At 41.4% G+C, this 16,937-nt stretch overlaps 1 protein-coding gene across 1 annotated transcript in view; it reads left to right on the top strand.

The window, feature by feature from the left end:
* Nucleotides 1–4,864: 4,864 nt before the first annotated feature.
* Nucleotides 4,865–16,937, top strand: part of KDM3A (lysine (K)-specific demethylase 3A) — a 64,925-nt gene continuing 52,852 nt past the window's right edge. Inside the window, exons 1-2 of the mRNA XM_006900365.1 lie at nt 4,865–5,074; nt 16,473–16,628. Coding sequence (XP_006900427.1) covers nt 4,889–5,074; nt 16,473–16,628 — 342 coding nt within the window. The 5' untranslated portion in view covers nt 4,865–4,888. The remainder of the gene's footprint in view (nt 5,075–16,472; nt 16,629–16,937) is intronic.

The raw sequence follows: 16,937 nt of genomic DNA, 5'->3' as shown, positions 1-16,937 counted from the left end.
GTCTGGCACAGGGTACGGCAGGGTTCAGATCCATTGTTCACAGGGTTGATAGAGTCCTACTCATTCCTTCAGGATTGGAGGAAGACCCATTAACAACCTGCATTATACAGATGACACACCCTTACTTGCTGAAAACTGAGGAGGGCCTGAAGCATTTGCTGCAGAAGGTTAAGGACTATACTCTTCAATATGGCTTCAAGCTTAATGTCAAGAAAACGAAGTTCTCCAAAACAACTATGAGATATTATCTGACCCCAGTAAGAATAACAAATTTTAACAGAGCAGCAAACAACAAACATTGGTGAGGTTGTGGAAAAACTGGAACCCTTTTTCACTGTTGAGTGAAATTCTCAGTCACAAGAAGACAAATACTGCATAATGCCACTGTTATAGAACAGAACTGATATGGGGTGGTGGGAGACTCTAAGAAAAGAGGGGATATGTAACACACATGGCATTGAAACAGATAAGGGAGAGAACTGTATAAAAGGATATCATTAGGTATTGTTGGCATGACAAGAGTCCAGAATAAGAGCTGCGTAGTAAAGTGGTGGTGGTGGGGAGCGGGTTCTGTATAAACAATGGAAGAACTTTTTTCCCAAAGAAACTCGGGGGGTAAGTGGTAGGGAGGAAAATGTGTAACAGTGAATGAATGGAAATCCAAGTTCTTTATAAATTTTCATTGAAATAAAAAAAGAAAAGAAAACGAAGTTCTCACCACTGGGCCAACTGGCAGTATCATGATAGATGGAGAAGAGATTGAGATTGTTAAGAATTTCAGCTTACTATATTCCACAACCAACACTCTTAGCACCAGTAGTCAGGAAATCAAAAGACAAATTGCATTGGAAAAGTCTGCTGTCAGAGACCTCTCCAGAGTACTGAAGAGCAACAAAGTCAGTCTAGAGACTACGTGATGTCTGGTCCAGGCTATGATCTTTGCAATTAATTGCTATGCATTAGAGAGCTGGACAATGATCAAAGATGACAAAAGAAGAATTGATGTCTTTTGAGTCTTGGTGCTGGAGAAGAGTATTGAAAATACCATGGACTGGCAAGAGAACTAACAGATATGTCTTGGATAAGGTGAAACCAGGCTGTTCCTTGGAGACAAGGATTTTGGGGCTCTGTCTGGCATATTTTAGGCATGTAGCAGGAGAGACCATTCTTATAGGATATCATGCTTGGAAAGGTGGAGGGATAGCACAGGAGAGGAAGACTCCAGATTAGATGGATTGATGGTGAGACTGGCTCAGGATAAAGCAGGGTTCAGAGTGTCACTATGTGTCGTAGTGACTGGACAGCACATAACAACAGCACTTAACAATGTGCAGGAAAGGGCTTGTACACCACCCTAATCCTATCTCCTTACAACTATAAATACTTCATCACAAAATGGAAGTTTATGAATAGAAGGTCAATTAGTATGTTAAGTAGTAAATCATACTTATGAATCTTGAAGTTTTATACTTTTATTTGTAGATTAACTACAATTAGTCATGGTGATTATGTTTTAAAAAAATATATATGACTGATGGCTCTCTCCTATTCACATCACCTGTGCAGTGTGGCCCTGTTCTGTCTTCACTATGTCTTCTCATAAGACTTTCAGGATCAAGAAGGTACTGGCCAAGAAACAAAGCAGAACCATTTCATTCAACAATGGATTAGAATAAAAACTGGCAATAAAATCAGGTACAACATCAAGACATTGGAGAACCAAGCTGGTTCTCTAAGGAGTTGCATACATTCATTAGCAAAGTACCAAGTCAAGTAGACAGACATGCTGCCATATCAAGTTTTAAATTATGTCACAATCTATTCACTTCCCATTGAAATTGAGTGTTTTTACATTTCAGATACCCTAATATGTGAGGTCTATGATGTGAAACAACTCTCACAAAATACACCTACAGGATTTAATGTCCTGTTGTCTATTTTCTATAAGATTTTTTCATGTAAATTTATAAACATATCTATGATTCATATGTTATGCTAGTTGCATAAATCTTTCCATCTCTTCTAAATTATGGAAGTATGGTTTGCATAGGAATTACATGCTCCAAAACATTTGGTTTTAAACATTTAGACTGCCAAGAGAATAAACATATATTGTGAAGAATGTGCAACCTGAGTGCTCTTTGGGGGCATGAATGATGAGGCTTCACCTCACATACTTTGGACATGTTGCTAGAAGGTGCTATTCCTTGTAGAAGGACATGATGCTGGGAAGGGTGGAGGGTCGGTGAAGGAGGAATACCCTCTACTAGGTGGATTGACAGTGAATGCTACATGGGTTCTTGTGTGTAAGAAAGTGTGAGGATGGCACAGGATAGGGTTCAGATCTTTTGTTCATAGGGTCACTATGACTTGTATTTGACAGCACCTAACAACAACAAACATTTGGTACAATTTATCCCTTAGCGATGGCTTTTCAAATTAATAATTATGTAGCCTAAGACTTTCATGTTTTCACTTATTTTCCAGAGTTTGAGGTCTTTGATGCTGAAACAAATGTATTTAAAACTTCTACTATGATTATAAATTTGCCATGACCTTCAGAGTTTTGACAGTGTTGGAATGAGTGAGACTGGCTCAGGACAGGGAAGGGTTCAGAGCAGCTGTACTCAATGGCACATAACTCCAAAGCAATCAACAACAAAGTATCATACCAGTTTAGGAGTTTATTTTCTATTTATGGACTTTATCCTTTATTAATATAAAATCTTGTAGTCTTTTGATGCCTTTAGTTTCTTCAGTTTGGTAACATTGTTATAATTATTGTTTTCCTTTGATTATCATTTGATTAGCAAAGCTTCTTATGTCCTATTTTCAAGCTGTGTTGCAGGAATGTTGCATTGATGGGTTTGGTTTTTAATGTTAAATTTATGAGTAAAATTAACTCATTTATATTTATTGTAAATGCTGTTTTGATTTACTATTTTATTCTTAATTCCCTCTCCCTACCCGTTTCCCTTAATTCTAGTTTCCTTTCTATCTTTTGTTGTACTCGACTAGCTAGGTTTTCTTTGTTTCATTTTCAACCTCTCTAATTCTTTGGTCTAATTTCATTCTTCTATTGTTTCTTCTCAACTTTAAAATTTTATTATTCTTCAGAACAGATACATAAAACAAACGCTTGACATTAACTTGCATCTATCATCTTTGGAATAATTTTCTGAATTTTTCAGATTCTGTTTCCATTCTTGTATAATAGGGACCATGAATACTTCACCAGCTACACTGAGGATTAACCGTAATATGTCAACCACTAGATCAATATTGTATAAGGTCTTCAATTCCTCATTCCAATTCTTCATTTTTAAGCCAAGAAACTTTCGGTCCAACGACAACAATTATCTCTTCTTTTGTCCTTCAAAGTCACCTTTTACCATTCATGTCCCTTGCATCATTATTGCCCTCATTTAGTTTCTCAATTTCTTTGATATCTCAAGATGTCGTATAATTCTTTCTTCACACTGAAGGGGAAAAATAACCTCAACAATAATTCCATACTGTACGTTCTCTGGAACTCCACGCCTTTCTTCATTTTTCTTTCAAAATGGCGGACTTCAGACTTTGCTGAACCGCACCACGTGCATGTGCGCCTGCGCCTCCCGCGGCCATTTCGCCCAGCAGGCCCAGCTCTGCGTCTGCGCAAACGCCCGGCGCCCGTTTTCTCCTCCCTCTAGCTGAGTACGCCTGAAACCGCACGTTCCCTTTCCTTCCCTCCCCCACTCCCTTCACCGCCCTTACCCCTTTCCTGTGAGATTCTTCCGCCAAGTGAGGGCCTATCTTCGTTTGACACCTACGCACTTACGGAGCAATCCAATAGGCACATGCATCCGTAGGTTCCGCCCCTGAGTTTTTTCTGTGTGCCAAGGTATTTTCCTTCCGTACCCTGGAGTTGATAACCGATTTCTTGGGACTTTTTGCACACCGTGTGGCACCGAATGTAAAGAATGGAGCTGCGGCGGAGGGATCTCTCGCTTTCACTCTGTGTACTGTAATTTAATGGAGGAGGGGGTCGCCCTAGAGTCGGAAGAGGGAGGGGGAAAGGGCGGGGACAGGCAGAGAATTGTTTTTTTTCTCTAGCCCCGCCTTCCCTAGGCCTGCCAGTAGAGATGGCCTGTTTCCCTACGAGCCCCGCCCCATTCCTTTAACTCTGCCAATGAGCTGCGGAAGCGGCTCCGAGAGGGTGGGCTCGGGAGGCCGTGCGTGTCTTGTGAGAGCTCTTGAACCAAGTCAGGGCCGGAGTCGCTCGGCGGCTGAAGCTGTGGCCGCCTGGTGACTCAGGCTGTCGGGAGGCGGGGTGGGCGCGCCGCGGCCTCCTCTGGGTGGAGAGGAGGAAGAAAGGTGAAAGGACCGGCAGGGAGGCAGGGGCGCAAGGCAGCCGAAGCGATGGCTGCGGGGTCTGCGGCCCGGCTGCCTTAGCGAGGGGTGGGCCGGATCGAAGGGACGTCAGGCAAGTGCGGGGCCCGCCGGCCGATCCGCCCCTTCCCTGAGGGGCCGCCCCTGGCGGGGGCCTGGCGGCCGGGATGAGCCTTCAGCGCTGAGAACCCTTTCTTTCCTGGGGTGAGGGGCAGACACTCAGATTCACTCACGCCGCGGATACTCCCTTTCCTGCTCCTGCCTTTAGGTTTAAGGTTTCAGAAAAGCGAAACTTGGGGAGCAGGCGGGTGACGCGGCGTCGGGGCCTGTGCGCGGCGGGGGGAGCCGGGGGCGGGGAAGGCGCGGAGCGCGGCGGTGCAGGGTCGCGGTCCCCGAAGCCGGGGCGGGGGCGGCGGCGCGGGGGGCTCGGTCTGCGGGCGGGCGGACCGTCTCGGCCGCCCCCACCGACGGCGTGTTGTTTTCGCAGGGAGGAGCCCTTCCTGCGGGTGTAGAAAGCATGGTGCTCACGCTCGGAGAAAGTTGGCCGGTCCTGGTGGGGAAGAGGTTCCTGAGCCTGTCCACCGCCGAAGGCAGCGACGGCCGCCCCGACAGCTGGGACGTGGAGCGCATCGCCGAGTGGCCCTGGCTGGCCGGGACCATCCGAGCCGTGTCCCACATCGACGTGACCAAGAAGGATCTGAAGGTAAAACGGGCTGTGGGGGCTGCGGGCTCAGGCGGTGGGCCGGTTGGCAGTTACCTTGGTAACGCGACAGTCAGCCCCGCCGCCCTCCGCCCCCCTTGCCCTCCGCCCCCCTCGGTAAACTGCGATGGGAAAGTTGACATTGATCAGTGGGCGCAGTAAAAGCTGGACCTTGAAAGTCTCGGAGCTGATTGTGTCGGGCCGACGTGTGTTTGGTCTAGATTCTCTTACTGTTGTGTTGGATGATGAACCTAGGGTTGTGCAGGCGTCCCTAGTTACTGCCTCACCAGGACTGTGATTTCCCCAAAGCCGTGGCCTTAAGTTGGGCAAGTGCTTGATGTGGGCCATCATACTAAGACTTGAGGGCTGATGACTTAAAAGTGCTTTCTGTTGGTTTGTTTGTGCCCCTTATATGGTTCTTTCAACTTTTTAAGCCTACAGACTTGTTAGAAATACAGTGAAGTGTAGGAGGAGCTTAGTTTTGTTTGGCATGGTAAGGTGGGTAATTATCCTTATATGGTGGGTCAAGGCTGGAGAAAGTTCCTGTTTGCAGGAGTGGAGTCCGAGAGTGGGTGTGTGATACGACCATATATGGAAGGACGGGGTGGAGCTGCCCTATATATGGTGTGTTGGAGGAATGGCTTGCAATTCTTGCACTTGAGTGTTTCCAGGGAGGGAAGGGATTGGGAGCAAGTGCAGCAAGTAATTTCCAATCTGAATGACACTCTTAACCTTTTTCAGTTAGATTTTTTTTTCTCCCAAAGAAAGATGTCTTCTGATTGTATTCTCTCAAAGAAGCATGGTTTGAAAGGATTGCCTGGGCACAGCCAACAGTGAGGAAGCCATTGTACCAACAAAGACTCCTTTGTGCAAAAAGAACCCCAAAAAAGTCCCTAACAAAGAGTTGGAAGTGGTGATAACTTGGAGTGAGTTTGTCAGAACAGAAGACATTTCCACCCTGGGCACTAGTATTTTCATGTGATCATCATCATCTTTTCTTTATTTTTTTTTTAAAACTTTGCTCAAGTAAAGGAAGCAAGCTTTTGTATTTGTAGTTAAACATCATGTTCATTTCTGAAACTGTTCATTTGAAGACTCTTAGGGTGACAGTGCATGCGTAAGTCAGTATTTGTCAGCTGCATCTTGTGAGAATGGGGCTGTGTAATTTTACATTGACATGATGTGGAAAACTAGTCTTAATGTATAAATGGAGTTGTAACCATTGATTACTTAGTCATTTTGCTTAGCACTTCACAGCAATGATCATATTTAATATTCCTGGCATTTCTTTGGTGGTATTGGCTGTATTTACAGATGAAAAGGTAGAGACCAGAGACATGAAGACATGTGCCAAAGGTCACATTCATAGCATTAGTGTAGCCTATGTGCTAATATCCCCAGAAGGCTCATTTCCACAAGCCATCATGTTGACTATTCTTCCCCATTGAAGAATGTGCCAAAAGAAGACTAGGTTTGATTTTTCCTTTTAACATACCATTTATTTTTCTATCAGATCACTTTGAATGCTTAGAGAGACTGTGTAATGAATAACCTTTCTACATAAAATGGGCTTTGGTAGATTTTAGTACTAGTTATGGTTTATTTCCCATGTCAAGTAAAATTTTCTCTAATATATCTGTTTTTACCTGATTTGAAAGGAAACAAAATGCAGTTTAAACCTTCCAATCTTTATTTCTTTGGCAGATGATGAGAGACTAGGTGTCCATCTCTCACAATGATTGAAGACCTGTTGAGTTAGGTAATAGGTCCTTCTTTTAGTTGTCAGGTTCTCTCCTTGCCTCCCCACAACCTTTGAGGTGGTAGTGGTGGTGGTTTTAGAATGAGGAACTAAATTTAGGAAGAAGAGTCTTGTTCAGAATTGCATAATTAGCTACTAAGTGACAAGGTGGAATTTGAAGCTAGTTTTGGCTTTTCTATAGCACTATGATTTCTAAGCTGGAGATAATGGAGATTTCCGTTAAAAACAATTTTGACTATTTGATTTTGTTTTACCTGCGCACTTCAACAACACACCCTCATTGTACGGTGCAAGTTTATGAATTTCTTTTTTCTAATTGGAGCCAACTAAACAGCACCTAACAACAGAACGAGAATTGTGATTTATTGCTACATTCACCAGTTGAGTAACACAGTAATTTAAGTTTAAGGCCCATCCATGTTCTGTTAACAGGGAAATAAGATTTTAAGTAGTAGAAGAAAATTGCGCCTGATAAGTTTCAGGAAGAATTAAGTCTCTTAGGTTTTTGGCAATAGAGTGTTTGTTTTGGAAGTTTTGGGGAGGTGAGTTTGAGGGCTGATTTGAATATGAAAAATGAAATGTTAGAGTGTAGTATGCAGCTGTTCTTTTAGTGCAACCCTATAGAGAGGGGGTTGCTTAGTTTTTAGCTACACTCAGAGTTGACTTTGACTATAAGAACCCAAAACTGTTGTAATAACTTAGGGGGTTTTCATTGAGTAAATGCTATGGAATAGAATGTTATTCCTTTGTTTCCAGGCTGTATTTGGCTGAACACACTACTGAAACATGTTCAGACATGATACAACATGCAAGCCTCCACTGACAGAAGACTGATGTCTGCACCTGAGTTGTATTGGGTAGAACCCAAACCTAGGTCTTTGTGGATGGCAAGAATTTTACCACTGAACCACCATGACGTTAATGAGGCGAAAACTACTCTGTTTTACTCAGATTGGGGCTGGGGGTGTGGTTGGGGGAAGGGGGGTGGGAAGTAGTCACTTTGGCTGATAAAAAGGCAATGGGTGTTCAGTAGATAATTTAAAAAGTTAGAAGATACCATAGCAGTAGAGAGTAACCATTAAATTTTTATTGTGTAGCAGGTACTTCATTTAATCTTTACACATATCCTAGAAAGTAGACTACATTTTTTTTTTAGTGTCCGAAATGGACATGTAAATAAGTTCTGTCAGCTTCTGTTGTATAGTTTCTGACTTATAGCAGCCTTGTAGTTGCTGATGGGTTTGGATTGCTGTTTTCTGTGTTGGAAATTGGAAATTTAAACCATCACACTACTAGGGATCCTTACCCCAATTCTCAAGACTGATTGTAGAGGGTTTTGCAGGTCGATCACTAGTTCTTTCTTTCCAGTCTCTCTTAACCTGAAAGCTGTGTTAAAACATCTGCAGCATCACAGCAACACACAAACTTCTCTACTGGCTGCACTTGAGCTGTGTTGGATGGAAATGAACCCTGACCCATCAGTGAGATTTGAGACTTTATGCGGTATCTATGCTCCCACCTTTGTAATGTGGATCATAGGAAGAATGAGACTCCCAAAACACTTAATTGTGTTCATGTGAAACCTATACTTGAATCAAGAATCTGTCCTCTTAACAGTAACAAGGGAACACTGAGGGGTTTAAAATCCAGAAAGGTGAGCGTCAGGGCTATATCTTTTCTCTTATACCTATTTCATCTGTATCCTGAGCAAAATAATTTGAGAAGCTGAACTGTATGAAGAAGAATGTGGAATCAGGATTGGTGGAAGACTCAACAGCCTGCACTGTGTAGATGACACAACCTTGCTTACTAAACGTGAGGAACACTTGAAGCACTCACTGCATAATATCAAAGTCTACAGCTTTCAGGATGGTTTAAATCTCAACATCAAGAAGGCAAAAATCATTATCTTTGGACCAGAAGGCAACATCATGATAGATGGGGGAAAAAATTGAAGTTGTCAACGATTTCATTTTACCTAGATCTACAGTTGACACCAAGGGTAAGAGCAGTCAAGAAGCCAGAAGACGGGTTGCTAAACAACTTGATGTCAAGGATCTCTCCAAAATGCTAAAGAACACTATCTTCAGTTTAAAGATTAAAGTGCGCCTACCTAACCTAAGCCATGATTTTTCAGTTACTTCCTATGCATCTGAAAGTTGGATAGTAACTAGCAATGTGATCAGTGCTTTTGAATTCTGGTGTTAAAGAAGATTACTGAATATCACATGGGCTGCCAAAAGAAAACAAGTCTGTCTTGAAGGAAGTGCAACCAGGGCACTTAATTATAGTGAAGCTGTGTCTCATGTTCTTTGGGCATGTTGTTGGGAGGGACCAGTCTTTGTTAAAAGACATGTTGGAAAGGTGGAAAGTCCGTGAAAGAGAGGGAGACCCTTAACAAGATGGTTTAACATGGTGACTGTGACAGTGAGCTTGAGAATATCAGAGATGGTGAGGGTGGCACAGGACAGGCCAAGGTTCAGATCTTTTGTTCATAGTGTTGCTCTGAGTTATAGTTGTCTTGATGGCACCTAACAATCACATATTCCTACTGCCGAAAATAGTGCTTGACCTATAATGTATGCTACTTGAGTAAATGTAAAAAGGAATCATAAAATTATTACCTCTACATTAAAAATCAAATGCAAGTAAGATTCTGCTGAAGATTATCCCAAACCAAGTGGATCAACACAACATAAACACTGGAATGAAACAACTGCCAGATGTGCTGTTTAGGTTTAGAAGAGGCTGTGGTATTAGGGCTATTATAGCTAATATTAGGTGGATCTTGGGTGAAAGCAGAGCGTACCAGAGGAATGTCTGTGTTTCATTGGCTATGCAAAGGCATTCGACTGTGTGGATCACAACAAACTGTGGCTGACTCTGAGAAGAATGAGAATCCCAGAACATTTGATTCCACTTATGTGAAACCTATACTTGGACCAGGAGGCAGTCATCAGAACAGAGCAAGGAAACACTGCATGGTTCAAAAATGGAAAGGGTGCACACCAGGGATATGTTTTATCTCCATATCTTTTCAGTCTGTTGGCAGAACATCATCTGGGAAATTGGGCTCTCTGAGGAGGAATGTTGCATCAAGATTGGAGGAATACTCATTCAACGACTTGTGTTATGCAGATCACACATTGTTGCTTGCTGAAACTGAGGAGGACCTGAAGCACTTGCTTCAGAAGGTCAAGGACTGTCAGCATTAATAAGGATTGAAGCTCAACATCAAGAAAAACAAAGATTCTTACTACTGGGCCAGTTGGCAGCATCATGAAAAATGGTGAAGACATTGCGATTTTTAATAGCTTTAGTTTGGTTAACTCCACAATCAACACTCATGGCACCAGCAGCTAGGATATCAAAAGACGGATGGCATTGGGAAAATCTGCTGTCATGGACCCTCCAAAGTACTGAAGAGCAGTGTGGAGACTTAGTCTGGAGACTAAGGTGTGTCTGATTCAGGCCATAGTCTTTGCAGTCACTTGCTATGTGTCAGAAAGCTGGTCAGTGACTAGGAATGCTAGGAGAATTTATGCCTTTAAGGTCTGGTTCTGGAGAATAGTGTTCAGTATATCATGGACTGCTAGAAACACAAACGGGTTTGTCCTGAAGAGGGTGAAACCAGGCTGCTCCTTTGAGGCAAGGATTCTGAAGCTTTGTCTGACATACTTGGGACATGTTGCAAGGAGTGACCAGTCCTTAGGAACATCATGCTTGGGAGGGTGAAGGGACAACATAAGGAAGACCCTTGATGAGATGGATTGACTCACTGACTTGGGTTAAAGGGGGTAGGTGTGTCAGAGACAATAAGATTGGCACAGGATAGAGCAGGGTTCAGAGCTGTTGTACATAGGTTGCTGAGTCGCAAGCACATAACAACATTAAAAATTAGCTTAGAAAGAATCCAGTGGGGCAGTGGCATTCTTTTCTTTTAGAAGCACAACAGAACTTGATCAAATGTGGCTATATAGACCTCTTTAACTTTATATCTACCTTCCCTATTTGTGTCTATGAGGCAAATTTTTTCCCAGCTGGCTGGAAATTTCCTCTTCCCTACTTTTCTATTTAAGTCTTTCCCTTTATTTGAACCCAGCTTCTTTCTTTGAGTCTTCTACTCTGTCTTAGTCTTTAGAGGTTGTTGTTGTTATGTGCCATCGAGTCGCTTGCGACTCATAGCAACCCTATGTACAACAGCCCTAAACTCTGCACTGTCCTGTGCCAATTGCACTGTCTCCGACACTCCCATCCCGATTATCCCAGTCACTGAATCAATCCACCTCGTAGAGGGCCTTCCCCTCCTGCACCGTCCCTCCACCCTCCCAAGCATGATGTCCTTCTCCAAGGACCGGTCTCTCCTCACAGCATGTCCAAAGTATGTTACACAGAGCCTCAGAATCCTTGCCTCCAAGGAGCCACCCGGTTTAACCCTTTCCAGGATGAATCTGTTTGTTTTCCTAGCAGCCCATGGTATTCTCAATAGTCTTCTCCAGCACCACAGCTCAAAGGCATCAATTCTCCTTCTACCCTCTTTGGTCATTGTCCAATAGAACCTTTTTATTTTAGGGGGAAAATATTTAAATTTTGGGTGCTTTGACCTAGGTTTTTAATCTTTGCATAAAGTTGGAGCTTGGATGTTGGTGAATTGTGCTATCATTCAAGGAAAAGGAGGAACTCCTAGAATAGGGCAGTAATAAGAATGATATGCCATTTGTAATTAAATGCAAGACTGGTATACTAGACGCTCATTTTGCTTGGTTGTAAGAAGACTAAATAGAAACAAGAGATCCGAAAGTTAAGCCTAGAGTTGCAATAATGAAGGAGTCTGTTGGCAAAATATTGGACAACACAGGAAGCATCAAAAAAAGATGGAAGGCCTATACAGAATCACTGTACCAAAAAGAATGGGCTGTGGAGGTTCAACCATTTCAAGAGTTAGCATTTGATTAATCACTTAATTGTACTGAAAAAAAATTCCAATCTTGGACCAAAACAAGTCTGTAGGAATGGGTAGAATACCAGTTCAGATATTTTAACAAATGGATACAATGCCAAAGCATTTATTTGTGTGAAGAAGTTTAAAAACCAGTACCTACATGTCCAACTAACTGGAAGAGAGCCAACTTTGTTCTTGTTCCAAAATAAAAAAATTGCACAGAATGAGGACATTTTCTGACAATATCACATGCAAGTAAACTAAAATGATACCAGTAGTACATTAACACAATGCTGCACACTTTGAAATTGACCACTGTGCTTAGAAACACATTGGTGGAAGTGTAAAAGGTATAACCACTGTGGAAAGTGGTGTGGCGTGTTCTCAAAAAGTTGCAAATGAACCAGCAATTCCACTACTGGGAATATACCCTAAAGAGACCATAACCACCCTCCAAGCAGATGTTTTTTCCCATGTTTATCATGGCTTTGTTCACTATAGCAAGGAGTTGGAAATAACCTCAGTACCCATCAACAAATCAATGAGTAGAGAAGCTGTGGTATATTCACACAATGGAATACTACGCTGCATTGAAAAACAAGGAACTCATGCAATATTATTCAAAATGGGTAACCCTCGAGGACATTATGCTGAGTGAAATATCTCAGTCACAAAAGGACAAACACTGCATAGTGCCACTGCTGTAGAATGGGACTGACATCAAGGTTGGGGTAAGAATGAGAAAAACTGGATAAATTATGTATACTGGATTGAAACGGATGAGGGAGAGAACAGTTTAAAAGCAACATATTATAGGGTATCAAGATTATTCTAAGAGTCCGAAATGAAGGTTACAGAGTGGAGTATACTTGGAGTCGGGGTGGGGGGTGGGGGGCGGAGGAGGGAATTGTATAACCAATGAAGGAATTTTTCTTTTACTTTTCAAAGAGAAGAGTGAACTGGGGGTGGGAGGAGTGGGTGGGGAGAAAAGGGCAACAATGAATGAATGAATGGAAATCCAAAATCTCTTTAAATGTTCGTTATAAGTAATTAAGAAAAAAAGAAACACATTTGCCGTCATTTGCAGCAACGTGTTAACAGGAAGCTGCCAGAAATTCAAGCTTGATTCAGAGGATGTGGAATAAGGATATCACTGATTATGTCATTGGATTTTTTTGCTCAAGGCAAAGGTGTCTGTCTCTGTGTTACTGACTATGCAAAGGCATTCAACTTAATGTGTCCATAATACATTATAGATAACATTGCAAAGAATCATAATTCCAGACACTTAGTTGTATTCATGTAGTTTGTATGTAGAGCACAAGTTAGTATTTTGAACAGACAAGGAAATACTAGATTACTTGAATCAGGAAAAGTAGGGGTCAGGTCTGTGTCCTTTTACCGTACTTAGTATTTGTGCGGAGCAGATAGTCTGAAGAACATGGCATCAGGGTTGAGGGAAGGGGGATTCATTAACACCTGTGATTAACGGACACAAACTTGCTTCCTGGAATTGATGAGTTCCTGGAGCACTGAAAAGACTTGTCTTTTGTCTGAGATACTGCAATGTGAAACTAAAATCTTAAGGACTGTGCCAGATAGAGAAAAGATTGATGTTGTCAAGGACTTAATTTTATTCAGATTAACAATCAACATCCATGGGAGCAACAGTCAAGAAATCAAGTCATTAAAAGATTTTTGCCTTCTGTATGAATTACACCTTTGCATTTGGCAAAAGACCAAAAAAAAAGTGTTAAAGCAAAAACAGTGTTCCTGACTCAAACCATGAGTTGCCTGGTTCACTGTTCCATGAGAAAAAGATGGGCACTCTCCTTCTGTGCCATTAACTGCCTCTGAAAACCTGCTAGAGGATCACCTGTGAGTTTGTTGTCACTCAGTGGTACTCAGCAACAACGTGTGTGTGAGAAAGATGGACAGTGAATAATGTAGTCCAAAGAATTATTGATGTCTTAGTATTATGGTGGTGGTGAAGTACTGTGCACTGTCAGAAGAATGAACAAGTCCGCCTTGGAAGTACAACCAGCATGCTACTTAGAAGTGAAGCTGATGAGATTTAGTCTCAATTTGATCAGGAAGGACCAACGCCTGGAGGAGAGCATCATGCTTGGAAGACAGGTAGTGAAAAATGGACGACGATGGTGATAGTGAGGGTGTTTCAGGGTCAGGCAGTGTTTAATTCTGTTGTCCTTAGGATTGTTTGAATTAGAAGTGACTCATTGGTACCTAATAGCAACAAAGGAAGACTGTACAGAGCCTGGGCACCTACTCTGTGCTCACATATTTGCATTTATTCTGATTTGGCAAGTATTTAGTGATAATTGCAAGTTTAAAATCCTACCATCCTGATAGACTGTACCGCTTAGGGATCTTGTCTAGGAAGTCAGGGGTGTACATTTTGTTGTTAAAGAGTTGGATGGATCCTGAATTCCATTGAATTTTTTGAATGATAATCTGTAATAGTAAAATGAGAGAAGTTTTGGCAGTGGAGCTAGTGATTTATGAACCAGGAACTTCAGTGTGCATGAGAGAACTAGAAGAAAGCTTAATTTGTAAAGAAATATGGTTATTTAGTCTTTCAGTAAGTTTTTTACTATTACCTATGATCTCTATAACACTAAAAGAGCAAAAATACTAGTTGAAAGTCAACTGAGTACACTAAAATACTGGGCCTGATCCAAGCCAGAGTATTTTTACTTGTTTTGTATGCGTCTGAAAGTTGGACAGTGAATAAGTAAGACCAAAAAAGAATTGATACCTTTGAATTGTGATGTTGGTGAGTAGTGTTCAGTATTCCACGTATTGCCAAAAGAACAAACGGATCTTAGATGAAGTGCAACTAGAGTGCCCCTTAGAGGCAAGGATGGTGAAATTGTGTCACATGCTTTGAGCAGGCTTTCAGGATGAGCCTGTTCTTTGAAAAAAATCATTACTCTGAGGAAAACTCTCAAAAAACTGGAGTGACACTGTGACTGCAATAATGAGATTAAATTTACCAAAGATCAGGACAATGGTGCAGTATAGGGCAAGGTTCACCTCTGTTCATAGGGGTGTTAGGAATTGTAGTTCACTTGCTAGCACCTAACAATAACATGGTCTCTGTATCAGTGATACACAATGGTTAAAAGAAAAAGGATTTAGAAGAAATTGGTGGTAGCATATTGAGGTAAAGAATTGAGGGTATTTTAGTGTACTCAGTTTGTGAACAATTCTGACTAAGTCACTGTGAAAGATTTTAACACTTTTCACACTGAAATGTTGTGTTTTAAATACTTTTAACTTTACCTTCTAACTAGGATTGTAACCTTAAGTTTAAAAGATATTTTGTTCTAAAAACAAAATTTATTTAAACATCATTTAAAAAGTGTAATCCAAAGGTAGTTTAATTTTTTTTTTTTTTTGGCACATAAGAAGCTAAAGTTAGTTCTGGAAACTAGGGTTAGTTTCTGTGTTGAGTAAACACCAAACTAAGGAAACTTTCAATTCAATCCCTTCATAGGAATACTGAGGGGATGTAGTTTAATTTTTTATTTTTTATTTTTTTTTTTGGCACATAAGAAGCTAAAGTTAGTTCTGGAAACTAGGGTTAGTTTCTGTGTTGAGTAAACACCAAACTAAGGAAACTTTCAATTCAATCCCTTCATAGGAATACTGAGGGGATGTAGTTTAATTTTTTATTTTTTTTTTTTTTTTTTTGGCACATAAGAAGCTAAAGTTAGTTCTGGAAACTAGGGTTAGTTTCTGTGTTGAGTAAACACCAAACTAAGGAAACTTTCAATTCAATCCCTTCATAGGAATACTGAGGATGTAGTACCCTTTGTGCTACATCCAGATTCCTTATAGGAGTGGAATCCAAAGGGAGGTGGTTGGGACAGGGTCATCTTAAAAAAGACAGTGTCAGGGAGCTTTGGTGGCCTAGTGGCAAGAATCTGCACTGCAATCCCAGAGGTATATGGTTCGAATCCACCATCTAGTGAAGGAGAGACCGTCTCCTCCAGTACCAGTCAGATCCGATTTAATAGCACACACTCAAAAATAATAAAATTTTTTAAAAAAATAAATAAAAGACAGTATCCACAACATAGAATTGCAGTACAGTATATTGTGATGAGTAAGTACTACTATTAAGTTTTAAATCTGTGCTTCCCAACTCCCAGAGCTCAGATGTCTAATTAAGTGTTTGGAAATCTTACGAGTTTGGATTATGGGCTTCCCCAGAGGTTACTTTGGGGACAGAGACTGGCCCTCAGAGCCCCTGGCTCTTTCTCCCTAAAGTGATTGGAAACTGAAGGTAGATCTATATGTTGTTGTTATGTGCCGTCTAGTCGTTTGCGACTCATAGCGACCCTATGTACAACAGCCCTAAACCGTGCTCGATCCTGTGCCAATCTCATTGCCCCTGACAATCCCATCCCAAGTACCCCCGTCACTGAATCAATCCACCTCATAGAGGGTCTTCCCCTCCTGCGCTGTCCCTCCACTCTACCCAGCATGATGTCCCTCTCCAAAGACCTGTCATAGGGCTCTATTTTTTATGAGTTGTGAAGGTAAGTAAGGGATTAGGGGGAAAAGCAGAAGAGTCAAGGGGAAAAAAAACAACCTAGTAGAATACTAAGAGTATAAATCACCTTGAGCATTTTTAGAATTCATTCTTGTTAATTGACTTTTTTTATTCTATTTAGGTATGTGTAGAGTTTGATGGAGAATCTTGGAGGAAAAGAAGATGGATAGATGTCTACAGCCCTCTGAGGAAAGCATTTTTAGTGGAGCATAACTTGGTTTTGGCCGAACGGAAGTCTCCTGAAATTTCCGAACAAACTATTCAGTGGCCTGCAATTGTGAGTATAACTCCTAAAGGTCTATTCATGATAAGGAGGGTTTTTCATCCATTATGAGTAGAAACAAGGAACTATATCTATGTTATGCCTATAGCCATCCCACTGAGAAATAATAGTACCACATGTGTGAGAATGTGAGCTGCTCAGAAGAGTGCTGGGATGCCTTGCCAATCCTGCTAGCAGTTCTGTTACACTTGGCCAATTCCTTGATGTTCTTTGTACTTACTTAAGTACTTGTAGAATGAAGATGTCTGTGTCACAATTAAAAAAATTAATACATACAAACACAGAGATCTGTTTTTTTTTTTT

The sequence above is a fragment of the Elephantulus edwardii genome, unplaced genomic scaffold (genome assembly GCF_000299155.1).
Source record: "Elephantulus edwardii isolate Elephantulus edwardi_28Jun2011 unplaced genomic scaffold, EleEdw1.0 scaffold00283, whole genome shotgun sequence".
Taxonomy (NCBI): Eukaryota; Metazoa; Chordata; class Mammalia; order Macroscelidea; family Macroscelididae; genus Elephantulus; species Elephantulus edwardii.
Note: the sequence above shows the minus strand (reverse complement) of the source record. Positions and strands in the feature narration are given on the sequence as shown.